This window comes from Otolemur garnettii, unplaced genomic scaffold (genome assembly GCF_000181295.1).
Source record: "Otolemur garnettii isolate 467f Iridium unplaced genomic scaffold, OtoGar3 scaffold00174, whole genome shotgun sequence".
Classification (NCBI taxonomy): Eukaryota; Metazoa; Chordata; class Mammalia; order Primates; family Galagidae; genus Otolemur; species Otolemur garnettii.
The window spans coordinates 2349830-2361973 of record NW_003852569.1 but is presented as its reverse complement, the minus strand read 5'-3'; the positions used below and the strand labels follow the sequence as shown (position 1 = coordinate 2361973).

The 12144-nt window shown below is 35.9% G+C and overlaps 1 protein-coding gene across 1 annotated transcript in view; it reads right to left on the bottom strand.

The window, feature by feature from the left end:
• HORMAD1 (HORMA domain containing 1) overlaps positions 1 to 12144 on the bottom strand; it is a 23902-nt gene that overhangs the window by 8003 nt on the left and 3755 nt on the right. Inside the window, exons 4-12 of the mRNA XM_003800398.3 lie at positions 11334 to 11370; positions 8947 to 8967; positions 8653 to 8679; positions 6820 to 6887; positions 6083 to 6234; positions 4243 to 4520; positions 2177 to 2243; positions 2011 to 2087; positions 863 to 946 (exon numbers count right to left, since the gene is read on the bottom strand). Of these exons, the coding sequence (XP_003800446.1) occupies positions 863 to 946; positions 2011 to 2087; positions 2177 to 2243; positions 4243 to 4520; positions 6083 to 6234; positions 6820 to 6887; positions 8653 to 8679; positions 8947 to 8967; positions 11334 to 11370 (811 nt within the window). The remainder of the gene's footprint in view (positions 1 to 862; positions 947 to 2010; positions 2088 to 2176; positions 2244 to 4242; positions 4521 to 6082; positions 6235 to 6819; positions 6888 to 8652; positions 8680 to 8946; positions 8968 to 11333; positions 11371 to 12144) is intronic.

Below are 12144 nucleotides of genomic sequence, written 5' to 3'. Positions count from 1 at the left end.
TGTGGTCCCAGCTACTTGGGAGGCTGAGGCAGGAGACTCGCTTGAGCCCAGGAGTTGGAGGTTGCTGTGAGCTGTGATGCCATGGCACTCTACCCAGGAGGATAGCTTGAGGCTCTGTCTCAAAAAAAAAAAAGATTAATTTGTAATGTCTTATTAATAAGATAATCAACTTACAAGATAAGAGCACGGGGCTGGGTGTAGTGGTTCACATGAAGGCAATGGATCTCCTGAGCTCAGGAGTCTCAGACCAGCCTGAGCAAGAGTGAAACCCCATCTTCTAGTAAAAATAAAGAAAAACTAGCCAGCTGTTGTGGCAGGCACCTGTAATCCCAGCTACTTTGGAGGCTGGGGCAATAGGATTGCTAGAGCCTAAGAGTCTGAGGTTGGTGTAAGCATGTTACCTTGGCATTCAACCAGGGCAAGAAAGTGAGACTCTGTCTCAAAAAAGCAAAACAAACAAACAAAATTCCCACTAAACACACACACACACACACACACACAATATCTTGGGAGCACGGGAATTTTTTGGCATTCTAGGAAATTTCCATGGGAGTCTGGATAATAGTAACCCTTCTCAAAGCCTTTCCTGGATTCTTTTCTCTAATGTACTGTCAGGAAAATTATGTAGCCTAGTCAGACTTCTATAATGACCCTATATCATTGCTTATTTCCAGTTACTAAACTTTTAGCTGAGACCAAGAACTATATGTTACTTAGGTTATATCCCCAGCACCTAGTAAAATATGTGACATATAATAGGTACTTACTAAATATTGGTCTAATAAATAAAATATTAAAATAAACTGACATATAGGGGAAAATACTATGGCTAGAATAAAAACAAACCTAAAAAGACATTTACCATTTTATTCTGAAAGATTTTTCCACTTCTTGTTTTGCTTTCAGACATATCAAGTTCAGATGTTTTACTGACTAACTGCTCAACCTAGAAAAGAAAAATAATTACACAAATTCATATAATTATATAATGAAACACATTCATAAAATAAGAAATAGAGTCCAAGAATTCAACCACATAAAATGTAGTATTTTGTTAAGTTAATGAAAACCAAAAATTTTGAATTGGTTCGCACTGTCACAAAAAGCACATAAGATAGTGAAACTGACACTATAACAGCTGACCAATAACTGAACTAAAAAAGTCCCAAATGATCAGCAGGTGCTACCTTTATGGAAGATCAGAAATTCAGCCCACTCCCATTTGAGAAAGAGGCTGAGCAGAGAAAGGCAGACAATCAATCATCAATCCTATTATTTCCAAGTTCTTATTATCTAAATTTGATATTTAGAATTTTACTCTGTATGGAAAACAAAATTAAACATGTTATACTCCAAGGCAACAAAATGCATTATATACTCCGTTTGTAAATACAAAGCAGGGTAGAATAAGTAATTGTGTAAGAGTCTATCTAGCTCTAGAATCATGAGATTCTATAAACAGTAATTACCGTTTATTACTAAACAAATCCACCAGCAATATACTCAAGGCTTGTCAAAATATAATTGTCAGATTTTGTTAATAAGCATTTTAAATAATTTATTCTAATTTTATTCTAAAAGACCTAGAATAAAAAAATCTGAGAGGGCGGTGCCTGTGGCTTAAGGAGTAGGACACCGGCCCCATATACTGGAAATGGTGGGTTCAGACCCAGCCCTGGCCAAAAACTGCAAAAAAAAAAAAAAAAAAAAAATCTGAGAAATAACTAAATAAGTATATATAAGCAATTGTCTTTTAAAAAAATAACTTGTTCTGGGAGGCTGAGGCAGGTGGATTGCCTGAGCTCATGGGTTCAAGACTAGCTTGAGTAAAAGCAAGACCCCATCTCTACTAAAATAGAAAAACTGAGGCAAGAGGATTGCTTGAGCCCAAGAATTGGAGGATGCTGTAAGCTATGAAGCCATGGCACTCTACCTAGGGCAACAGCTTGAGACTATGTCTCAAAAAAAAAAACAAAACAAACTTGTGAGATGGAAATATCAAGTTCATACCTGGGAATGAGAAATTGAAAGATCTGGACTTTCCTTAGGCCTCATAATTTCATCTTCCTCACAAAATGAACTTGGTTCTGTTAAAAAAAAAAAAAAGAAAAGAAAGTTAAAATGGCATATAATTGAATTGGAAATGAGTTAATCTAAATTTTCATTAACTTTTTACCTCCAAATTCAGAAGATCCAGGGTTTTTCTTCCGATCTTCCAGTTTAGTTTCAATGTCAAAATCATCCTTACATGTGAAAGAAAAAAAATTGACACATTTCAAAAAGAAATTTAAAACAATTAGGCAGAAGAATTTATGAACAATTTTTTTTTTTTTTTTTTTTTTTTTTAGAGATGGGGTCTCACTCTGTCACCCAGGCTGCAGTGCCATGGCTCAATCATAGCTCATCAACCTTGAACTCCTGAACTTAAGTAATCCTTCCACCTCCACCTCCCTAGTAGCTAGAATGATAGGATACTAGGGAGGCTGGCTAATTTTTAATTTTTTTTGTACACACAGAGTCTTGCTATGTTGCCCAAGTTGGTCTTAAACTTCTGGCCTCAAGCAATCCTACTACCTTGGTCTGGCAAAGTGCGGGGATTATAGATATGAGCCACCATGCCCAGCGAACAAATTCATTTTATATGAAGGCTTAATATAATATAAAACTGCAACTACCTTATGCTTGCTAGAAATAAAAGTGGTCCTAGAATTACAATTACATGGCAATTTATTTATCCAAAGTATAAAATACTATTTTTCTTTACTTTGCAGCCTTGCTTTAAGGATAAATGATAAAATATACAACTTTTCTACAATGTATGATGATTCTAAGATTTTACTACTGTTTGCATATATTGAATTAGACATGTTCACACTACAACCTACCATTTCTATAGCTCTGGAATTTCTGTACAAATGTTAGCATATGCTCTAAATATACCCCAACCATCTTCAGGGAGTTAATAAAGGTTAAACTCAGTCATGGTATGGCAGAAATTACAACAGGTTTAAAGTCTGCATTATAATTACTGTTCCTGTTGAGATACATGTGAAAAAGATTCAAATATTTTGAAGAATGCTGCAAAAATTCCAGCCATCTTTATTTATAAAACAAGATTAGGATTTAGGTTTTGGGGGAAAGTTTTCTTCTTTGAATTGCTTAAAAATTGATTGAATATTCTATTTGTAAAGCTATAGCTACAGAACCCAATTCAGAATAGTGAGCTTCTGTCTATAACTACTATGGTCTCAAATTAGTATAATATAAACTGAGGCAAAAGAAAACGAGAGGTAAGATTAAAGGATATAATGTTAACACTTAAAAAAATTAAAGCAATAATGACTTCCACATTTGCTGGGAGTAAAGCAACAGAAAAATTTCCTTTGTATTTCTATTCATCCATTCACTCAATTAATGCTGAGAATCCTATGTGCTAGGCATAGGAAGACTAAAAAGATAAATAAGACACTTTTCCTGCATTCCAGGAGCACCCAGGCTGATTCAGGACAAGAACTTTCCAGGTCCTGAAGAAATTCAAGTATAGGCTACTTGAACACTTTGTAAGATGCTATAGAAAGGATTCCATCCTTAGTTGGAGGGTTGGACTAGTTCAGTGGTTTTCAAATTATGCCCTAGGGCCCTATGGGGTTCCTCAGAGTCCACTTCGAGGAGTAGCAGATGAGATAATGAGAAGATGGGCCTCCAGGACAATTATACATGCTTCAATTAGGGTAGTTGTGCTTTTAAATTCTGAGTATAACATTGTTTGAACCAAGGTAAAAAGTTGCGTTTTTTTTTTGGTTTTGTTTTGTTTTTTAGACAGAGTCTCATTATCTCACCGTCCGTAGAGTGCCGTAGCATCACAGCTTACAGCAGCCTCTAACTCTCGGGCTAAGCAATTCTCTTGCCTCAGTCTCCCAAGTAGCTGGGACTATAGGTGCCTGCCACAACACCCGGCTGTTTTTTTTTTTTGGTTGTAGTTGTCATTGTTTGGCAGGCCTGGGCTGGATTCAAACCTGCCAGCTCTGGTGTAATGTGGCTGGCACCCTAGCAGACGAGCTCAGACGCCGAGATATCCAAGGGAAAAAGTTTTAAAACCACAGGTCTAGCCCTCACTCTTCTTTAAGGTACCTTCCAACCTGAGTGTTTATGATTATAATATAGTATTTACAATAATGTTAATGGGAGCTATGAGTCTCCATAACTGAGCCAAATGTTTGTTACGATTATCCTTTATGTAACTTTTAAAATAAAACTCATACTTACATAATGCTCTTGTTTATCTCGCATATCATCTTTGTCCATCAGGATTTTTTTAAGTGGTGTTTTTAAGTGTTTTGGTGATAGTATAGCTGAGTCAATATTTTCCATTCGTTCCCTTTCAGTGGTCACTTTTACTTTGAAGGTGTGAAAAGGTGTTGGGACTTCTCCCACATTTAAGTACATAGGCTCCCCTTCAAATATTACTCCTTCACAGTCACCATCCTTAAAACCGGGAGGCTGATAATTGGGGGGTGTGACTGCAAAAAAGTAAGTATAAACTGTGCTATTCATGAAATTGAGAAAAATATTATTATTATTATTATTTGAGCAGAGCCTCAAGCTATCCCCCTGGGTAGAGTGCCGTGGCATCACAGCTCACAGCAACCTCCAACTCCAGGGCTCAAGCAAGTCTCCTGCCTCAGCCTCCCTAGTAGCTGGGACCACAGGCACCCGCCACAGTGCCCAGCTATTTTTTGGTTGCAGCCGTCATTATTGTTTTGGTAGGTCTGGGCTGGATTCAAACCCGCCACCTTAGGTATATGTGGCTGGTGCCTTCGCCACTTGAGCCACAGGCACTAAGCCGTGAAAAATATTATTATTATAAAACACACATGGATTAAAGATATTACCCTCCTACTATTTCCAAGTCCCCATTTTATTCTCTAAAGGTAATTTTTTTTTTTGAGACAGAGTGTCACTATGTTGCCCTCAATAGAGTACTGTGACATCACAGCTCACAGCAACATCAAATTCTTGGGCTTAAGCGATTCGCTCACCTCAGCCTCCCAAGTAGCTGGGGCTACAGGCGCCCGCCACAATGCCCAGCTATTTTTTTTTTTTTTGGTTGTAGTTGTCATTGTTGTTTGGCAGGCCCAGGCCAGGTTCAAACCTGCCAGCCCCAAACTATGTGGCTGGCGCCCTAGCTGCTGAGCTATAGGAGCCGAGCCTCTAAACTTAATTTTTGTTTTCTTTGCTTTATTGGCTATGTGAATTTGAGTACGTTATTCATCATCCCTGATCTGGTTTTCTCACTTGCCAAATGGTGAAAAAACAGTACCTAACTTCAGAGGGTTACTGTGGGTATTAAATGAATCAAACCTAAATCCTATGACCGCTGAAAACAGAACTGGCATAAAGTGAGTATTCAAAAAAATTTAGTTGTCATTGTATTGCTTTATAATCTTTTAGAAGACATTATACAAGTAATAAAAAATAAAATATTTTGTATTTACATAGGTCTCAGGAAAATATACATACATTTCCTTAAAAAACACAAATGATATCATACTGTTCCATATCTAGCTGTTTTTAATTTAATAGTATCTCTTGGATAATTTTTAGTATCTTCTTTTTAATAGCTTGCATGGTATTCTATTATATAGATGCACCATAATTTATTTACTCAATCTCCAATGAAGGACACTCAAGTTGTTGCTCATTTGTTCCTATTTTAGCCAATGTTATAAACAATAATAACACGATACTTTATAATCCTTATAAACCCTGCATATTTGTGAAATATTTCCTGAAGATATTTTTCTAGCTATGAAATTTCTGCACTAAAGAGAATGTGAATTTAAAATTTTGATCCTGCCAAACTGTCCTCTAAAAATATCATACAAAGTGCCTGCTACCCCACACCTTTGCCAATAATGGATTTACAAATTTTACCAATCTGTTAAGCGAAAACTGATACCTCACTATTTTCACTTTTTTATGAGTGAGGTTACATTCCACATGGATATACTAATTGGGATAATTGTTTCAACAATAATAAAACATTTAGGTACAACTGAAACACAATATACTGAAATAGTACCTTCGTCGTAGTAAAAAAGTTTCATGGTCAAACAAACATCATTAGGTAAAGGTCCCAGATTTTGCATTAGAATATAAATCTTGCGAATGAGGAGAATACTAGCTTTCTTGGTGTCAGCAGATGACAAGCTAGATTCGTTGCTCTGGTTTTTACTAGAAGAGAATCGCACATTAATTTCTTTTATAAAAACACTGGTAGCTCCTGATACAATAACTTCACTCTTTCTTTCTTTCTTTTCTTTTGGAGATAGAATCTCACTCTGTAGCCTAGGTTGGCATGCCATGGCCTCAGCCTAGCACACAGCAACTTCAAACTTTTGTGCTTAAGCAATCCTCCCTCGGTCTCCCAGAATGCTAGGATTATAGACTTGAGCCTGTACCTGGCTTGTTAACTCCACATTTTAACAACTTGATATTCTTATTCCTATTATAGCATCATTATAAAAATTTTAGTATCACTACATTATTATTACAAACCAATAACTTGATTTTACATAAATTAATAGGCATTTTATATAAGGTATTTATAGGAAACAAGTAGTGGGTTTTAATTATATTCCTTATCATTCAAGTTCTCTTTCCACAATTAAAATAGTATATAATTAGTATATAATTAGCTCCTGGCTTGCAGCTACTCTAAGTCATCACTCCATTTTGCACAGCCACATCTTGCTAGCTGCATAGCACCAGTATGAATGAGTGGTAATCTGTAATACAAACAAAACTACAGAATAATACCTTGAGAAGTCCATGACTGGTCCATTATTGGTGTATTTGAATTTGAATTGATAACATTCTGAAATTGTCTTAAAGAGAAAACACTACAATTATGTATCTGAAATATAGTCCTAGCTGCCAAATAGCTACATACTGCTCTTGTATGACTCTTAATATTTAGTCAATAATTTTTTCTGCCATGTTAAACACTGTTGATCCACTGAAGATTTAAAGTTCCTACAGTCAATTCTCATAGCTAGGATTTGGGGCTTCAGTCTTGGAGAGATACTTATTATTCCTCCATTTATTGCAATTTATGTTATACATGAGGGCTATCTAGAAAGTATCCAGTCATGTAATATGAAAAATAGAGACAAGCATGGCTGGATACTTTCCAGACAGCCCTCACATACCAGATGGAAGAATTCAGCAGGCAAGTAAGAGGAGCACCATACCTCAGCGGAGTAACTAACAAGGCTTAAATCTTTGCTATACTATAATCACTGGCGAGCCATTTTAGCCTTTAAAGTCTCAGTTTCTCCAGCTAAAAGAATAGGATGAAGACTGTACCTGTATCAGTGATGGTTGTGAATATTTACAAATAGGATAATTTATACAGAACACTTTATAAACTGACATACAGTAAACATACAATATTATTAGTGCATCAGTAAGGTTGCTGATTTACCAATAGAAAAATATGCAATTATAAAACATGAAAATAAATATTTTCTAATCAATCAGTTCATTTCTGAACAATTAATTCACATCCTTTGCTCAAATGATCTGCTTTGTCACCATGTACACATATTCAACATTAAACGCAGCCATGAGCATCAAAGAAAAGACACATTGTCAGTCACCTTGAAGCTCAAATACTTTTATTACTTTCTTTACATTTCAGTGTTTACAAAAGAAAGGGGATCAGTGCTCTTTCTCTTTTTAAGATCTATTTAAGTCTGCTACTCCGTGACTAAGTAAAACACTATATTTGTTTTACTGTAACGTAAAATATAATGTAAAATATTATGTCATAACATTATATTGTAGTGTAGCAGTTAAACACCCATGGCTAGGTTGTGAACTAGCCTTCCTAGGCCCCAAACCTGGTATTGTCACTTCTGTCACTGTGACCTTACACAAGAAACCTTGTACCTAGATTTCCTAATCTGTGAAATGGAGATGATAATAGCAGTTACCTCCTGAAGGCTGTGATGAGTAAATGAGATAATGCACATAAAGCCCTAAAGAACAGTGCCTAATAAAAAGTAAGTACTCAATAGATCTTTCCCCTTTTTTTCTTGTCTTCTAATTTTCCCTTCCATTTCTTGTCCTCCCTTCTCTCCTTTAATTATCAGAATAACAAGTGGGTGTGACTGGTTGGGATGAATATTCAAAGTTTAAAGATGAGTTTCTTTTTTTTCTTTTTTTTGGCCAGGGCCGGGTTTGAACCCACCACCTCCGATATATGGGGCTGGCGCCCTACTCCTTTGAGCCACAGGCACCGCCCAAGATGAGTTTCTTAATTTGCTCAAACTCAAGCCCTTTCATAATTCTAGATAAAGAATATTATAAAGAACCAGAAGTCAGATTTATTTCTAATAGTTTATAAGCTTTGTGGCCTAGGATCAGTCACATAATCTCTCTTGCAGTAAATGTATTAATCTGTTTAAAGATAACAATACAAGGCCTGCTGTACCTCAGAAGAGTTTTATGAGGTTCAAATGTGAAAATGTATATGAACATGCATTGATTAAAGCATGATTAAAAGTATAAGACATGTAGTATTGTAGTTTAATGTTATTTTTAGATATTATAGTCATTATGTTTTTTTACTAACTCAAGCACACTTACCTGAGGCTCTTCTGGATTGGTGTATACCTATTTAAAAATAATTTACAATTGCATTATCTAATGCTAGGTATTCAAAAACAACTAATTGGATGTTAGGTTAAACTATTAAGCAGACTCAGCAAAATAAAACAAAACATCCCACCCTCAATATTACTCTATTACTATTTTTTATTCAATAAATCAGTTGTTTAAATAGTTTTACATAATCAACATCATAGTTTTGGTGTCATTTAATTAAGTAAGGCAGAATTTGACAGTCTTTTAAAAAAGAACATATAATTTAAAAATACTTACAGCTAGAACAATCATCCTTAGCTGAAATACAACAAAGAACAAAAATCTTACTCATGTTTTATAAAATAGTTTTTCATGATGGATCATAAGAATCTCTGTCCTATTTTAACATATATTCCTTTTTAAAAATATTTATAGATATATTTTAATTATAAACAAGGCAGGCTTATAATTACATTGTACATGGGCAAGTGGAAATTGTGAACATTTTAAACTGATAGTTTGTTTTTTTTTGAGACAGAGTCTCATTTTGTCACCCTCAGTAGAATGCCATGGTGTCATAGCTCACAGCAACCTCAAATTCCTGGGCTCAAGTAATTCTCCTGCCTCAGCCACTGGAGTAGCTGGGACTATAGGTGCCCACAACCACACCTGGCTATTTTTAGAGACAGGGTCTCGCTCTTGGTCAGGCTGGTCTCGAACTCCTGAACTCGAGCAATCCACTGCCTCAGCCTCCCAGACTGGTAGGATTATAGGCATGAGCCACCGCACCTGGCCAATATAGGTATATTGCAAAATAACACAATATATGTGTTGTATGGAGAACAAAGAGAACCGATTTTGAAAAGAGAACAGGTAGAAAACTCAGGATCCTCCACCTTTAATAAAGAGAAGAGGCACTGGAGACCATAGCAAAAGGAAATCACAGGAAATAATTCACTCAAGTGATCTGCCAAAAATCTAAGAGTCATCCTGAATTCTGATCTTTTCCTTATTTTCCACAACCATCAATAAATCCAATCAATTCTATTGCCTAATATATCCTGGATTTCCTCTTTGCTATCATGGTCTAGGCCATCATCATTTCTCACTAGTACTACAGTAGTATCCTAAGTGTTATTCACTTTACTCCTAATCTTGTTCTCCTTCTATAGTAAATTCTCTAGATAGCAGGCAAAATGATTAAAACAAAATTTGAATGTTAATCGAATGATGTTACATTTCTACTTAAAACCTTCAAATGAGTTTTCTTTTCATCTAAAATAAAATCCAAACTCCTTGCTTACACATCACTGAATGCTCTGGCTCTGCCTGTCTCCCAGGCAAGCCATTCTCCCCCAACATACAAGTGCACTCCAGTCATACTGGCTTTCTTTTTATTCCTGGAACTTTCCAAACTCCCCTCAAACTCTTAGCATTTGCTGCTCTGCCAGGAATAGTCTCTCCCCAGATCAATGCCCAGTTGGTTTCTTTTCATTCAGGTCTCAGCTTAAACATCGCCTCCTCAGAGAAACCCCTCTGACAATCCCTACCTCTATATTTACTATAGACTTTCATTAAAAATTTTAATGTCACTTAAAACTGACTTACTTGTTTTATTCCCTACTCGCTTTACTACCGTAGAAGGAACTCTTTTTGTTTTGTTGACCACTGTTAACTTACCCATCTCCTACCTAGAATATGTCTTTAACACACAACTCAATATTTGCTATGCCTTAATGAGGAAGGTTAAGAACCATAGATAAAAATCATCTTCACAACTTTGCCTAGAGCTGTACTTCCTTATACATGTTGATATGCATTTATGTTAAGAATACAAAAAGGCTCATAAACCTTAATTTCACTAGTTCAGAATGTATTAGAATTTAACCTACATTATATGGAAATTTCTTTTTTGAATCCTAATTAAAAAATAATTTATTAAATTATTAGTATAAACAAGATTGTAGAAGGCATGTAAAACTAATAAATGAAGTTTTGGGGTTTTTCTTTTGTTGGTCTTTTTTTTTGAGACAGAGTCTCACTGTGTCACCCTCAAAGAGAGCTGTGGCATCACAGCTCACAGCAACCTCCAACTCTTAGGCTTTAGCCATTCTCTTGCCTCAGCCTCCCAAGTAGCTGGGACTATAGGTGCCTGCCACAATGCCCAGCTATTTTTTGGTTGTAGTTGTCATTGTTTTTTGGCAGGCCTGGGCTGGGTTTGAACCCACCAGCTCCGGTGTATGTGGCTGGCGCCCTAACCACTGTGCACAGGCACCAAGCCTAAATGAAGTATTTTTAAAAACTTTTTAATTCGGGCAGTGCCTGTGGCTCAAAGGAGTAGGGTGCTGGCCTCATATACCAGAGGTGGTGGGGTTCAAACCCAGCTCCAGCCAAAAACTGCCAAAAAAAAAAAACTTTTTTAATTCATTATTTGTTGGTAAGTTAAGTGTTATTAATAAAAACAAGTAATTTAACCAAAACTAGCTTAGCACAATTTGTATAGTATTAATCCCATTAGCTTTAATTATAAAGATTAGTCTTTAAAATAAATAAATGGTCAGACTTTTCAGTAACTCAGATTGGCCTACTCTCAAGTTAGTATAATGTTTTATTACATGATAATTCCAGTTAGATTTGTAGAATATAAACTATAAAAAGGGATAAAGAGATATTGTAAGACTTACATATTTTTTCTGTAAAGCATCATAGCATCCTAGCATCCTAAAAAAAAAAATCAAGGATTCATTTTTAGACTAAATGCATTTGCAGAAAATAGTTCTTTTCATAATCTTCATATTATCTCATTACTAAATAATACAAAATGTCTTATTAAAGCTCTCTTCTTATAAACTAGATTAAACAAAATAAAACGAAACAATGTGGCAGAAATAAAAGATAATGATAGGGTATAAATGGGAAAATATAAAATACTTGACAGCTATTTATGGGGAACAATAACAAAATAAACAAGCCTGATTACATGGGACATAAAATAAAAATTTTAATGCAAAATTTTAAAGACCTAGGCTCAGTGCCTATAATTCAGCCACAAACACCGGAGCTGTCTGGTTCGAACCCAGCCTGGGCCTGCCAAACAACAATGACAACTACAACAAAAAAATAGCAGGCATTATGGCAAGCAACTATAGTCCCAGCTACTTGAGAGGCTGAGGCAAGAGAATCACTTAAGCCCAAGAGGCTGAGGTTGCTGTGAGCTGTGATGCCACAGTACTCTACCCAGGGTGAAAAAGTGAGACTCTGTCTCAAAAAAAACAACAACAAAAAAACCTCAAAAAAACACAAAAATTTAAAGACCTACAAAAATGCCAACTAGCATTAAAGAGTGACTCACTAAAATTTAGTTAATCACTGAAAGGTATCAAAAGTACCAAACAGGCTCGGCGCCTGTGGCTCAAGTGGCTAAGGTGCCAGCCACATACACCTAAGGTGGCAGGTTCGAATCCAGCCCAGACCCGTCAAACAACAATGATGGCT